This window comes from Cynoglossus semilaevis, chromosome 19, assembly GCF_000523025.1.
Source record: "Cynoglossus semilaevis isolate Cse_v1.0 chromosome 19, Cse_v1.0, whole genome shotgun sequence".
NCBI classification, from domain to species: domain Eukaryota; kingdom Metazoa; phylum Chordata; class Actinopteri; order Pleuronectiformes; family Cynoglossidae; genus Cynoglossus; species Cynoglossus semilaevis.
Genome location: NC_024325.1, coordinates 547,620 through 563,372, shown reverse-complemented (window position 1 = coordinate 563,372; position 15,753 = coordinate 547,620). Strand labels below are relative to the sequence as shown.

The window sequence follows — 15,753 nt, the reverse complement described above, 5'->3', positions numbered from 1 at the left end:
CCCCTCCCCTTTTTGTTTCTTGCCCAGGAAACCCCCCCCCCCAACCCCTGATTTGGGGATAAGTGCCGGTCCGTAGGTCATTTGGTACCGAGCTTCATTTAAAGATAATCTGACGATGTTTCAAAACAACAGGTCATTCAGACTCTGATACTAACAGAAGAAAGTCTAAAAGTTGTTTTATTTTGAAAACTGAATCATCCGCAGTAATGACTGATACCAGACGACCTTAACTTAAAATACAATCCATAAATTGGATTTTATTTTGTATTTTTATAACAAATGATGTGCTGATACATAAAAATATACATATTGCAAATCACAAAAGATAAAAGAGAAACGATTATCTCGTGTACCGCAAACTTTACCGTGCTGATAGCACTTTCCGTTTTCCCACGGGGTTAACTGAGTGACCTAAATTGCCTCTTCTCCGTGCTGCCCATCCAGGATTGACGCACTGCCACTTTGATATGCGTTATCACTGTTGACTCATAACTCCCTAAATAAACATGGTCCTCCTCATTATCAGAGTGATTTCTGAATTTGTGATCCACGGTTGTCGTATACTGATGGATCTGGGCGATATTGCAAGAAACTAAACAGGCAATGGAACTGAGATAAGAGGACATGGGCGTCGTTGGAAACCTTGCTGTATTATAAGGCTTGCAGTGAGGCACACAGCTTATGGTAACTGGCAGTTGTCATTGTTGTTGTGTTTCGTAACACATTCTAAATAAGCATCGCCTCAAAAGGAGATTACACATCATCTGGTACTTTCCCTGCTGCGTCACTGGAGAACACAGTTTCTTTATTTGATCAATAACCCATAAGCCAGCGATGCCCGAAAATAGATCTGTATCCGCCAGTTGATCACAACAGGGAGGTGTTGGTAGATCATGAGCCGTTAAAATATAAAGAGTTTAAATATAAATATAATTCTGAAGTGTGTAGTACTCACCATACGCAGTACTATAATAATCAGATCTTATTGTGCCATACAGATACATGCATTTAATTAATTTCCTGAAGTATATTGGGTATATATGTCAATATATATTTTACAATTTTTATTGTAGTGTAGGTAGATCGCTTTAATTTGGTCATCCGAACGCTAGCTCACAAGCCGAAAGAAAAATCTGTGGGCACCGCTGTGCTGAGCTTTCGTAAAGATGCTTCAGTGCGACGTGTGCATCTCTATATGTTTTCAAAGGCACAGAACACAGTAACGTTAGCGATAATTGACTTTTGCCGCCGAGTTTCACATTTAATAACTTTGAGCTATATGTCTTCATGTTCATCAGATCATTTTGATTGTGACATAGAATGCAAACACCAGGCCAGGCAGAGGAAACAGCTCCAGCTAAACTCTGAACAAACAATGTTGCCATGGAAACAAGAAGCGTTCATCCCTGAGGAGGAACTGTGGCCAAGGGTGTATGCCTGAAATGGTGCCTACTGTTCAGGAAACACAAAGTTGCGTAATTTGGGATACACAGTAGAGGATTTATTTACAGAGTGCTGGTGTTCCGTTTAGGGACACGAGAACATGTGTATACTTTTAAGAGCATTAGATTAGATCAGCCGAGTCAATCAGCTTTAATACATGGTTGCTGTGGACGGGGTATTACAGCAAATATGTGGGTATTATTCTTGACCAACGTTTCCCAAAGTTTTTTTATATATATATATATCCTATATAGCCTGTATTTATTTGTCAATTAAAATGTCTACATTTTATTTGAAATTATACAATGGAAATATTTTCATTGTGTGGAATAAAATCCTACTTCAAACCGCAAACACATTTCTCATCTTGCGCACCCTCTATGGGCAGCTCGCGCATCACAGCTTGGGGAATACCTGTTCTAGACGATTAAGTATTCATAGGGAAGCTATAGGGAATTTACTTTTATTATTTACTATTATTATTATTATTATTATTATTATTATTATTATTATTATTATTATTATTAACATTTATTTAATCATATTTTTAACAAAACATTATATCGGAAAAAAGGGTGAAAAATGATTCACTAATAATTTGTATTAATGAGCAACAATAGAATTTCAAAAAAAAAAAAGTTTTTAAAAATCCTGCTGGTTCTCTTTTATTAACACTCATGACACTCAGTATGCAGTTCTATAGAGTACTGTCAACACTTCTGCTACAGACCTTTAATTAAAGAATTCACCATCTGTTTCTTTAATAGCGTATGAGATAAGCTCCGTGTTATAAGGAAATTAAAAGCACCTGTTATTAAACAAACATCTCTGACCGCTATAGAGCATATGGGAGTTTATGACACCGGAAACACAAGGCTGTATGTTGCTAAATATGGTCAAAAACTGCACTGCAAAAGTAGTACACAGTGGCAGCATTACAATTGAATTGTGGACAAGTAACTCCTGCAATTTAAAATTAAATTAAACTATTTTTTAGAGCACGAGTCATTCGGTGAAACCCAGGTATTGCTTTATCGGGTTTTTCATTATCGGAGGAAAAAAAACGATAACGATTCTTACAGATATTACAAAATATGCTAACATTGGGCATTGTCCCCACTAGGGATGTCCGATGACTGGTGGATTCAAACCCATGACCTTTCAAATACAAGTCCACTTCCTTAACCGCCAGGCCGCCACTGCGCTAAGCCATTGGGGGATGTCCGATGACTGGTGGATTCAAACCCATGACCTTTCAAAAACAAGTCCGCTTCCTTAACCGCCAGGCCGCCACTGCATCTCTAAACCAAAGGATCTCTTAATAAAGACCAAGTCAACTTTTTAAACTTTTTTTTATATTGTTTTTGACGGGCACTGATTTATAATAAAAAAAAATTTAATATCTCTTTCCAAAACATTTCATCAATCAATTCAATCACACGTTTATTGACACATTTCTTACCATCTTGCATGCAGTCTGTGACTAAAGCAGCCTTTGTTCCTGCGGTGGATTCTTGTATTATTGTGATCCGACAATTAATAACCTGCTTTGGTCAAACATTTACATAGGTATATAACATTTTTGATGTGGTTAAATGTGAATTACTCATTGACAGTTTTCCTTCTTTTCCCTCCAGGGAACACAAACATCTCAGACTCCGTGGACCGTCATACAGGGATGGATCACAAAATGTCTCAGAAGTGATTCCCACTCAGCCTCCACCTGAAAATTCTGGAAATGAATCGAGGGTCCACTGCCTAACGCTTCTCCTGGGAATTAACCAGCAACACTGTTCTCTTGACATTGATTTCCCAGGAAGGAGTCCGCCATGATCTCCACGACTCTCCGCTGGATTGCTCTGTTGTCGTTTATTTTTTTGACCATTGGTGGCAACGCGCTGGTGTGCCTGGCTGTAGGGTTCAGCCGTCGCCTGTGGCGTGTTGCTAATTGCTTCGTGGTATCACTGGCAGTGACGGACCTCCTGCTGGGCCTGCTGGTGCTGCCCCTGACTGCGTCTGTTGAGCTGCGCGGTGGCAAATGGCCGTTCGGAGGAACCCTGTGTAATATTTACATTTCACTCGATGTCCTGCTGTGTGCATCCTCTATCCTGACCCTGATGGCAATCAGTGTGGATCGATATCTGGCTATTTCGGCGCCACTTAGCTACTCCAGGAGGGTGACCCCTGTAAGGGTGACTGTCGCCCTTGTTTCCATTTGGTCTCTGTCCCTTGCTGTGTCTTTTGTGCCCATCCATCTGGGCTGGAACACTGTCGACTACAAGGTCCAGCATTCGGAGTGGGGCATATGGGACGAGGACACGGATGGGCGCTACTGTCAGTTTGAATGGAACAACAACTACGTTCTGTTTTATGTCTTTGTGACATTTTACCTGCCTCTCCTGCTCATGTCTGGGATGTACCTGTGTATATTCAGGGTGGCAAAAGAACAGGTCAGTGTTTGTTACTGTAGTAAAACTCACAACAAATAAGGCATGCAGCTCAAACTGTATTGTTTTTTTAGACCAGTGACTGTGTTGCACTTAGTACTTAGAAAATGTAATTACGGTAAGTTAAAGTATTTCTACTCAAGTAGAAGTAAAAGTACCCATCTAAAAATCTTCTCGAGTAAATATTAAAAAATACTCAATTTAAAATTTACTTTGAGTAAAAGTTACTTACTTTCATTTACTTCATGCGAAAAAGGATGAGTCATACATCCAATCTGCAGCTAGGTGTTTTTGATCAACAATTCAAAATACAGGTGGAATAATATATGATTCATTTGACGCTTATACCATAAATTCAAGCTTCTAAATCAGGTGTGAGCAAACATTTTGACTCGCGGGCCACAGTTGGTCCCAAAATTTGATGGAGGGAGCGAACTTAGAGTGAACTAAGATAAATGACATGTAAAAGTCATGCATAAATGCTAAAATGCTAAATGCTTTTATCATTCTCTGCGCCATCTATTGGTGAAACATGGGTATTGCAGGAAAAAGGCAGAAGTACAATGATAATTTAAATTAATTATATAATTTGGAAATATTTGGCGGACCGGTTTAAAAAGCTAAACGGGCCGCATCTGGCCCACGGGCCTTAGTTTGTCCATGCCTGCACTAAAGTGTTAAAATAGTGGGACATCCATCCATGTGTCCCCAGAAAAAACTTTTCAAACCTAGCTTTGGGGCTACAGCACGGGATATACAGATCAGATTTTTTATTTAGTTTTTTTGTGAGGAGGTTTTTTTGGTTTATTTATTAGATAAACAGAATGATTTTCATATCTTGTCACTATCCTCAGGTGAGGCGAATTCGTGCGACCACACCTTCGTACCCCGGCATCTCATCAACCGCTGCCATCACACGTGAGCACAAAGCCACGGTGACTCTGGCGGCCGTACTGGGGGCGTTCATCATCTGCTGGTTCCCCTATTTCACTTTCTTCACCTGCAAAGGCATCAAGGAGAAGACCAACCCCCCTAACCCAGTCCACTCAGTGGTGCTGTGGCTGGGCTACTTTAATTCAGCCCTCAATCCCATCCTGTATCCGGCTTTAAACAGAGACTTCCGCAGAGCCTACGGAGATCTCCTTCGCTACAAACTCAACCATCACAAGAAACTATCGTTTACGTGTGTGTCCTTGCGCAAAAGAGCGCCCCTCTTGACCGGACAAGTGGTATCACAGCAGTCGGAGAAACACACAGATAAAGTAAAGTTAAACTTCATGACGACGACTCAGATGAACCCGTGTGAAAATCACGTTGTTTAGCTGGACTGTTGATGTTCCTGCCTTTTAATAACAAACCATCAAACCTTTCTTTTCTGGATCACTTAGTTCGTTCCTTCATGTTTCCGCAGCCAACAGGATTAATGTTAAACCCACGCCAAAACATTGAGGATGAGTTAAAGTATGAGTTAAGAAAGATAAGGTTAAATACTAAATGGTACTTGTTTTGTACATAAAACGTAAGCCTGAGAAAAATGACATATCTCTGACATTTTTTTTTTTTTAAGCAATCGCCACAAAAAAGAGATAAGCTCGTTTCAGGCCGACCTCTGACAGGAATGGATGACTGATAAATGAATGGGTGATTTTCATTGTGTGACGGCTAACGATTCACAAATTGTTTGTTTTCCAGTTCTGTCAAGGAACACACTAAGTGAATAATTGTACAGCAAGGGCAGTTGATATGTAAATGATGTGTACGTATGAGTCATGAAGACCAACACTACTTCTCGGATACTCTGAAAGAGTATCTACAGCTAGACCACAGTTAACTAGAACAGTGGTTCTCAAACGTTTTCTACTCTGTACCACCTGAGAAAACATGGAGCTCTCTGAGTACCACCATGATGACCAACATTAGAATATAGCAGCATAGGCCTTCCCTGTTAGCTTCCACCACACAGGAGACATGTTTATAAAAAATGTTTATAAGGATGTTTATGTTTAAATGTTGTATTAATTGTACATGGTATGTTTCAGATTTATTCAATTCAAAATGTGAATGTAAAAATATGAATTTTCCCCACGTACCACCAGAGGGCGCTCCACAGTAGCACAGTTTGAGAACCACTGAACTAGAACATTTTAGCGTGTATTTCAACACGTACTGCCGTTCCTGAACTGATGTTACAAACACGTAAAATAATACGACAATTGCGTACAGCATCACGTCACCTTTACCGCGTGTGTGTCGATGGGATCGTTGTGTCACAAACTGATGAAACCTAGAAACCGCAAAAACAGTTATTTATTTATGATGCATTTATAATTATTTGATGTCTATCCACATGCACAGTGATGGACACTGGATGTCACTATTCATACCTAGGCAGTGTCAGAACTCGTTTTTGTTGAGAACCAGTCACTATTGGTCAACTCTCTTGGAATATTAAAGCTATAATTTTTTTTATTGGTTAATTTATTGGTTGTATTTGCGTGAGGAAGTATTACACATGCTACCTGTATCTACCATATTTTGAAGTGTCCAACATGATACTGGAAAGAGAGAGTCTAACACAGGGGTGTCAAACTCATTTTGGTTCATACAGCTCGATTAGAAGTCAAGTGGGCCGGACCAGTACAATCATAACATAACTACCTATAAATAACAATAGGTCCATGTTCAGAACGTATCCATATTTAATTAAATATAATTTGACAAAACATCACAAACATAAGATGTATTTTTTCACTTTCAAAATGTATCAAGGGGGCCCAATTGAACCCCGCCAAGCGGGCCTGTTTTGGCCCGCGGGCCATATGTTGGACATCCCTGGTCTAACATATGGTTGGTTTTCACACACAAAACTAAAAAATCAAACTAACAAACCAAAGAAAAAGACCTGCAGAGCTTTATTTATGACGCAGCAGGGTAAAAAAAAAAAAAAAAAAAGCCACACAGCATGCACATAAAATATGGATAACTAATGTCCACACCATGCAATTACCTCTACATGACCAGGCCTGCCACAGTCTGGCTGGTTCAGTCCGCTGCTACAGGTACATAACTGTCACACAGCTTTAATTTTGAATTTAAAAATGTTAAATTTGTATGAATTTGATCATTAAAGAGGAATTCTGTGCTTACTTCTTCATTACTGCTGTTATTTATTTATTTTTTTGTCAGTTTGTCATTTGGTTCCAATGCAAAATGTTGGAACTGATGAACTAATGTGACTCAATGTGTTTTCTGCATATATAATAATAATTAATAATGATAATTTTGGGAGGCACCATTAGGAATATGTGGTTCCTTTGGGAATCGAACACGGGACTCTACTACTACTGAAAACTCCTTTTTCAACAAGTCCTCTCTGAGACACGTGAATTTGGCTTTATATTTGGCAGTAAACAGCATGTCAAATTTGTGTAGGTGTTTTACGATTGCTTACCAAAGGCTGTGACTGAAACTCAACAGTCTGCTATTGTCCAGTTTACTTTTTATGAGTGTACTTGTGCATACGTGTGGGGTCAGAGGGACTTAAATACAGGACACAGCCAGGTGATACTGCAGTCTTTAATAGAGCATGAAGACAGTCAAAGGTACAAAGGACCGGTCGTCATTAAAACAGGTGGAAAAAAGTAGAAACACGGGTGAGCAATAGATACTTGGCTAAGCTACAAAAGCGCTAGGTTAACACGAGGGAAGAAACGGGACCAATAGCTGGTTCAACTGAGTAACATTTACTAGCTGGGAACGTAGGAAGCTGAGTGAGGAGTTAACGAGGCACAGGTGGGGGTGATTAGGTGATCACTGTGGCAGGTACATGACTAAGGTGTGGACACACAAGGAAGGGAGTGGAGAACCTTTCTTTCTTTGTTTTCTTTTTTATCAGATATATTATATTATATTATATTATATTATATTATATTATATTATATTATATTATATTATATTATATTATATTATATTATATTATATTATATTATATTGAAAAAATATCTGTCCACTAGAGGGGGCAAACTACATTTTCTGAATTTAGGGTATTAAACACAAATAAATTTGAATAAATGTAACCGGAAGAGACTGCCTGGGTTACCACTTTGCTAATAAGTATTAGAAAACAAACTCCTGCAATACTGACAAGTACACGTACTGCAATAGACACTCGCATCTTTTACACAACCCATCCCAGGCTTTTTTTTTTCTTTTTCTTTTTCACAAAATGCCAAGCTCAATTTTAATGTTAAGCTTTTTATTTTAAGTTTCGGTTTTCAATCATCTGCCCTGAAGGTTGTCACAATAAAAATATGGAGATTAAAAAACTTTTTAAAAAATTTTGAAGACCCAAGTATGGAATCTCCAGAGAAGAAAACGTGTAAAACTACAGAACGAGGAGCCCAAGTGCAGACAGGAGGAGGGCACCAATGACAGAGAGAGGGTAGAGTGGTAGAGTGCAGCAGGAGCACGACAGACAGAGCAGAACTCCACCACTCTCAGAGGCACATGTAACCCAGCACAGATAAGAGAAAAACTTGTCACAGGAAAACAAATATTGCTGTAGTTTTGTGCTTTCTGAAAAAGCCTTTGTCACAACGAGGCAGAAGACGACAGAAGGTAGGAGGAAATTTAGTAAATCAACACTCTCAAAAATTGTCTTTATGTTTGACACTAACAACTGCACTTTGCACTAGCACTTCTATGTAAAGTAATTGCTCCTGTCCTGTTCTACAGATAGCTGTTTTGTTATTTTCCGATCGCTGAACTTTACTTTGTCCATGAGTGCACGCTGCAGAGGACCTCTCAGATTTGCACATCTTCACTGCCTCGACCTGCCTCGACCTCAGGATGGCCAGCTGTACCAGCCGCTTCAGACTGAGGGTGCTCAAATTCATCCAGTCATTGCAGAGATTACTCTCAGGAACTCTTACAAAAGGTACTGTTCTTTTTTTCCCCGTACGCACTCACAATATATTTGTCACAAACAAAAAGATGAGATGAGAAAAAAAGAGATTTTTAAATATATCATTTTATCTATATAAAGTAAAGGAGTGAAAGATTGGGTAGAATGTCCATAGATTACATTCTTTGTTTAGTATGTCACCAGAAATTTCTGTTCACAATGACTGTGGAAAAATTTGTGCTACGGTTGTTATTTCACTTGTTAAAGCAAAAACAAATAACAAACATTTCAATCCTTGAAGGTTTTTCTGTACAGAATTTGAATGTTTTCTCTTGGTCTTTCCATATTTTTTGATTTATATGACATTTGGCATCTCGTCATCTTTGGGACAAAAGAAAAAAGACCCCACCACTTCCCTGGTTTGCTGGTGCTCTGCTTGGTTTTATAATTTGCAACTGGAAATGATACTATAAATTACACTTATAAATCAGAGACAAATGATCTAACAACACAGGAGCAGCATCGTCACAGCTTAACAAATGCTGCATCAGACACATTATATTTTTAAACCTAAGCTCCAAAGGCAGGTGTTGTGTACAGTACGTTTGTACTGAACAATGATCTAACAACACGGGAGCAGCATCGTCACAGCTTAACAAATGCTGCATCAGACAGATTATATTTTTAAACCTAAGTTCCAAAGGCAGGTGTTGTGTACAGTATGTTTGTACTGAACATAAAAATGAAACAGTGGGAAATGTGAGCTAAGTGTGAAAGACAACAGTATGCTGTGACACCTGGCACCTTTAAATAAAAAGTATTATTGTGAGGCCCTCAACAGATAAATAGTTAATGAAGCATAATGTGACTTCAGTTATTGGCTAAGTCTTTTCTCCTAGCACAGACATGGATAAACTAAGGCCCGGGGGGCAGGATGTGGCCCGTTCAGCTTTTTAATCCGGCCCGCCAAACTTTTCTAAATTATATAATTTATTTATATTATCATTACACTTGTGCCTTCTCCCTGCAATACCCACGTTTCCCCCATAGATGACATAGAAAATGATAAAAGCATTTTAGCCTTTACGCATGTCTTTTACATGTCATTTATCTTAGTTCACACCAACGCTCCATCTGTCTGCTCCTGACCTGTTCAATTTTAGGACAATTTTGGCCTGTGAGTCAAAAGTTGCTTTTATGAGAACTCAAAATCTATGGGTTTATTTCTTTTTCACATTATATCAGAAAAAAAGTAGATAGGTTCATTTTCTTTTTGCAAATAATTTAATTTTAATTTAATTGAAACTTATATGGAATCAGTTAGTTCCAGTACAGTTTGATATTTTACTATAAGGAGTAATGCTCAAAACCTTTTCATCTATCTGGAATCTATTTTATTGAAGCATAAATGTTGTCATTAATACAAAGATTAATATGAGGCACACTAACTATTAAGTATGAAAGTTTTTAGCCCTATCGACTGAATCCTTTTTTCACAGTACACTGACTCTCATGTTGGACGGTGCAGCTGCGGTCTTGCCTGCATGCCTCAGCATTATCCTGCTGCTACGCACGTCCTGGCAAAAGTGATACATCTACAAAATAAATGAAACACTGCAGAGTGATCTTTTTTTTGGCAGTGGCACCAGATGGTGACAGTCCTTGTGTGAATGGAACAGTAATACCATTCAATTATATTTGACATAAAAAAAAATCATTAAAAAAATTCCATTCAATTATATTTGACATAAAAAAAATTAAAAAAATTATAAACTTAATAACAATTTCTGGGCATGTAGAAACTAAATTCTAAATTCTTAAAGCATTAAAGCTATTATCGTAGTTTAGGGAAGTATGTAGGGATGTATATGTTATGTTACAGTAACTGGATATTTAATATCATAATAAACCAGAAACAGAAGACCTAACCTTTTTTGTATAATATACTTTCTTTGTTATGCATATTATACTTCATTAAGCATATTGATTATTTAAAATGTTCAGTAAGGTGTAGTTTAAAAAAGTACAAACCTGTATTCCAACTCAGAGAATAGTGAAAAAGCTACCCTCTGCATATTGCAGCAGCTACATATACAGAGCCTGAATATGCAAACCTGCAAATTTAGTTTCATACACGCAAGCATATCAGGTCAACTGAAAACTGTATGTGTATGTTTTGCATCTCAGAGCACTTTTTTATGCATATTTTACTTACAATATGCATAATAATGAAACCAGTTATATAACTTCATGGTTTTCCAATAAAGGCTCGTCTTGTTAATTCTGAGGTATGTGTACCCTTTGCATGTCTTTCCAATTAGGGAAGTGTATGTTGTTTTGTATTTTACAGTAGAGCTTCAGAGCAGCAATCTTTTTAAATTTGCAAGATTCATAGAAAAAAAAAGATTTCAGAAAAGAGAAGGTTTAGAAAAAAAGGGGGTAAAGTCCTGAACCAAGCACTTAAAACCTAGAACAAAAAATAATAATTGTTTGTGTGTTCTTTGTTTGCACTTTATATCACTCCTGCGTCATATGGGTCAGGTTACAATTAGTTTATTCGTTTATCTAATTTTCATCTGATAGACTTTTAGTATAAAGTTTCAGTATAAAAGCATTACCCACAATAAGCCAGTGGTGTATCTGAACAATTTAATTGCGTGCTCTTACACTGAAAGTTTTATTCTGCTTCCTGTGTGTGCGTTTTATGCGAAGGAAAAAGGAAGAAGAGTTTTCTTTTTCCGGTTTCGGCTAAGGCTAACTTTGTGTAATAATTTCTCCTGTAGTAATTTAAAAGTATTTTTGAACCATTTATAACACTACCGAAACAAAAAATATGTCTTCAAGACCGTACTGTGCAGAAGAGAAGCCATTTCTTCTTTGTTTTGTGGTTGTGGACCAGATACACAAACCTACAGTAAGACCTGATTAAATTACATGGGTAATATAAATGAGTATTCCATAAATTGGTTAATAACTGTCAGCAGCAGTCTTTCCGGTCCTTATTTTTTTGTCTTTCGTGTTGAGTTCATGGAGGAGGAGATGGAGACAGCTTGACCTAATAACGAGACATTAGTCACAGTCACACTCAATCCCTTGGTTTATTTACAACGTCCAATTAACTCTCCATTTAGTATCCAATTTACCCAGAGCAAAGTCATACACACACAACATGCAAAATCTTTACAGAAAACCCACAAACCCACCAGGGCTCAACACAGCTTTAGGCTTTCTTGTAAGTCGCCTTGGATAAAAGAGTCTGCTAAATGCATAAAGTAAATGTATTGTAATGTAGGTTGCGTTATTGCGTTGCACATCTCTTAACCTGAACAGGTTCATGAGAAGAGAGATCCACGAGTGAGCAGCAAAATGAGCTGACTGTGTGTGTCTTTGCTTTAAATTTTTTATGCTGCCTTACACCTTTATGTAACTGCTTTCCTCTGGTATATTTTCTATCACCAGCCTCTTTTTTTCTATGGGCTTAAATATAATTCCAAGTCTTAAATTATCTTGTTCTTTAACATTTGATAACAAAATGTACAAATTCCTGTAGACCTGCATTTTACTTTTGTAATGTATGTAACGCAAATTCATTATTTAATGTTTTTTTTTTTATTATTTTAAATTGAGCTTACGTAGTTTGTACTCAATACGTTGCTCTGAGTGCAGTACGTGCATTGTGATCAAGAGGTACTGTGCTGCCACCTGCTGTTCAAAGATATGCTGTAAGGGATTTGTGACTAAAACAAATAATGAAATTGTAAATATAGAACAATGTTTTAGCAGTCATTACCTCGACGATGACTTGTAGAACTGTTATTGGTACTTTCAAAACTTAAGTAAATATTTTCTCTCTGATATTTTGTGAACATGCAACGTTTAAAAAATACATTTTCTTGTATGCTAATGTTTAGCAGTCATAAGGCAGAGTGACATGGTGCGAGTACCAGAAGGCAAACATCTTGTATGTATTTAGTTGCTTGCGCTTTAGAGGTCAGTTTATACTATACACTATTTATATTTGACGGCTTGTGTTTTTTTGTGACCAAATTCCAAAATGTTTTTGATTAATATTCTGGAGAGAGATAGTGTATGTCAGTAGCACCTGGTAAATATTGCATGTTTTGCACAGTCTGGTTGTGGTTGTTGCTCTCTGTGGACAATTAAAATCCACATCATAGTGTAGTACAAAAAAATATTATTTGCATTTTCTCCAGTTTCTCCAGTTACCATGGTGAAGCCCACCTTCCATACCAGGCCAATGCCTTTTTTTTATTCTGGTTAAGTTTTTTAACCAGACATTAAAAACAAATGTTTTTTTATGTTTTTGTTGCATATGTAAAATCAGTTTCTCAGTGTCAGCACCATAATACAATTCCCCTCATGACTTTTCATGAATCTGCACTTTTAAGGCAGATTCATGTTGTCTTTGGCTGATTTTATCACAGTGAAGCTGAAGCAGCGATAAGGGGGAAAAAAAGCAACTACTCACTCCCACTCAGTCTTCCTCCCCCTTGTGGACAGTGGAGTTCTGGGAGAATTAGACTTTACCATGAATACATCAAGAGGCGGGGGGGAGGGAAGGATGAGAGTAAACACTGCCTTCCACAGAGACACTTGTCAGAGTCAGCTTGCGTGTGCGCGCCCACGCACGGGCGTGTGCACATTTATGCACGCGTGTGCGTGGGATTAAGACATCAATTGGGAAAGAAAACATGAAAAAAAAATGAAAGAGCACAGACACTTGTCAGCTTTGAGTAATTGTCTTCTATTTGCCGCCCACTGGTCAGCGGCTTTAACACTGCAGCACTCCGCTACAACGTGAGGGCAAGAGCAGGCAGAGACCTGAAAAGACGGAGGGGGGAAAAGGCTGACAGATGAGTGGAGTGAGGCACAGAGGAGAGGGAGTGGCACCAGAAAGAAGGAGCTGCCTGGGAAAAGAGATCAAAAAATCCAAGAGAATCTACACAAAGAGAGGAGGAGGCGTTCTTAAGTGACAGATAAGGGGCCAACAGGAAGGCAAAAACAGGGGCAGAGGCTTAGAACTGTGCAGGCAGATGAAGACAGGACCAGAGGGAAGCAAATCCCTGTCAAGAATAAAGAAGTCCTGCTCTCCGTAGTTGTTGAGAAGGCTGTTTTCTGCCGTGACAACATGGGAGCAGTTGTGGGCACTTTGACGATGCAAACCAAGCAGAGGAGACCGTCCAGAGGTACGTCCATGTTGGTCCAAAACAGACAGAGAAGTCTAAAGAGCAACAGAAAGAATATCAGCTTATCAAACAGAAAAAAACAAACAAACAAACACGTGGAACAGTTGAAATATATTGTTTGGGTTTGGGTTTTTTTTTCTATGTTTTGCATGTGTGCAAATTTAACCAAATTGAACATATTTACATTTGGACCTGTTGAGAAATCAGAAAATTACAATAATGATTAGGAAAACCAAATGTCTATTTAGCAAAAATAATATTCAACGATGTTTTCAAATGTACTTATTTCCTTTGGAGTCGTTTTTTTTTTTTTAGAAACTGTATATACATTGTAAAATGTTTACTATTTTAAATTGGGAATTGGAGAAGATACTCAAGGTAAACAACAACAGAAATGTAAAGAAATGAATTTGTGTAAGTTCTCTACCGCAAATGCAGATGTGAACAGTGTAACAGCTGTGCTTGGACCCGTGATGGAGAGATTACAGTGTATCGCAGATGTCAGATGTCCTTGAAAACAACTACGGCGCAAAATCACTGCCCTGACTCTGTCATCGTGTGTGCGTGTGCATGTGTGGGGGTGGTTGCCTGTCGGTGCTAGTGTGAGCTAGCTTGAAAGTTAAAAAAAAAGAAAAAGAAAAAGGCAGCAAATGATGGTCTTGGCTATCGAGCATGTGAATTAACACGCAGCTCACATATCATACCGCCCTGGCCTTATGCTTGAGAAGCCCGTTGTCATGGAGACTGGGTTGTAGAGGCACAATATGAGAGTGCGAATAACACTCTCGCCAGGGTGAAGGATAAATTTGTTGCAGTGTGTGATAAAAAAAAAAAAAAGTGAGAACCCAGCAAATGAAGCAGCCGCTCTTTGGCTCGCAGAAATGTTTACTATTGGTTTTAAAAAGGCTATTTGCTGTTGGAAAAAAATGCAGGGGTGTAAATTATCTACCCTTGTAGGCACTGAGCTGCTGGTGCGTTATCAACGCGATGAACTTTGTAGACGGATATCCTCGAAGGCAACATAAACACACGCAGCAGAGACAATTTCAGAACAGAATATCAAAATAATTCTGTTTAAATAATGGGCTCATTTTCTTACGTTTTTTTTTTTTATATTAGACACTGACACATGTTAACAATACGACCGAGAGGAGACTTCTTGCAGTTTTTAAAACTTTAAAATTAAATATGCTACAAAAGTCATATACACATGTTTGTACTTTAAAATTAAATATGCTACAAAAGTTATATACACATACATATAGTTGTTTACTACTGTTCAGCGTAAGTGACTCAAAATGCAACAGGTTAAATGCCATTATTTTTAAGTGTGACTATCGATTGTAGTAATATGAAGGTGTAGCGGCAATGCTGTGATTTACTTCATCATGTGACACCAACCTCCTGGTGTATATTGTTGGGGGGGAATTGTGTTTGACTGTGTTTATCAATGTCTAGACGTGATTCTAAGGTCCATTTTTTCCCCATCTCTGCAGATAAGGCAGACGATGAGCTTGAGATCACGACAGTGTGTTACAGACCGGAGGGCCTGGAGCAGCTAGAAGCCCAAACCAACTTCACCAAACAGGAACTGCAGATCCTTTATCGAGGTTTCAAAAATGTAATTGACTACATTATAACACCAAACACTACAACAAGAGTGAGCCCTAAAGTAGTCAAATTATTATATTTTTTTTAACTTTTGATTTAATTTTTTTTGCAAACCTTATGTTTCTTTTTGTCTGCTGACCCT

The 15,753-nt window shown here is 38.1% G+C and overlaps 1 protein-coding gene across 1 annotated transcript in view; it reads left to right on the top strand.

Annotated features, from left to right (window-relative positions):
* The window catches only part of hrh2b (histamine receptor H2b), a 6,748-nt gene extending 900 nt beyond the window's left edge, over positions 1-5,848 (top strand). Inside the window, exons 2-3 of the mRNA XM_017041613.2 lie at positions 3,081-3,893; positions 4,745-5,848. Coding sequence (XP_016897102.1) covers positions 3,273-3,893; positions 4,745-5,212 — 1,089 coding nt within the window. The 5' untranslated portion in view covers positions 3,081-3,272 and the 3' untranslated portion in view covers positions 5,213-5,848. The remainder of the gene's footprint in view (positions 1-3,080; positions 3,894-4,744) is intronic.
* Positions 5,849-15,753: the final 9,905 nt, after the last annotated feature.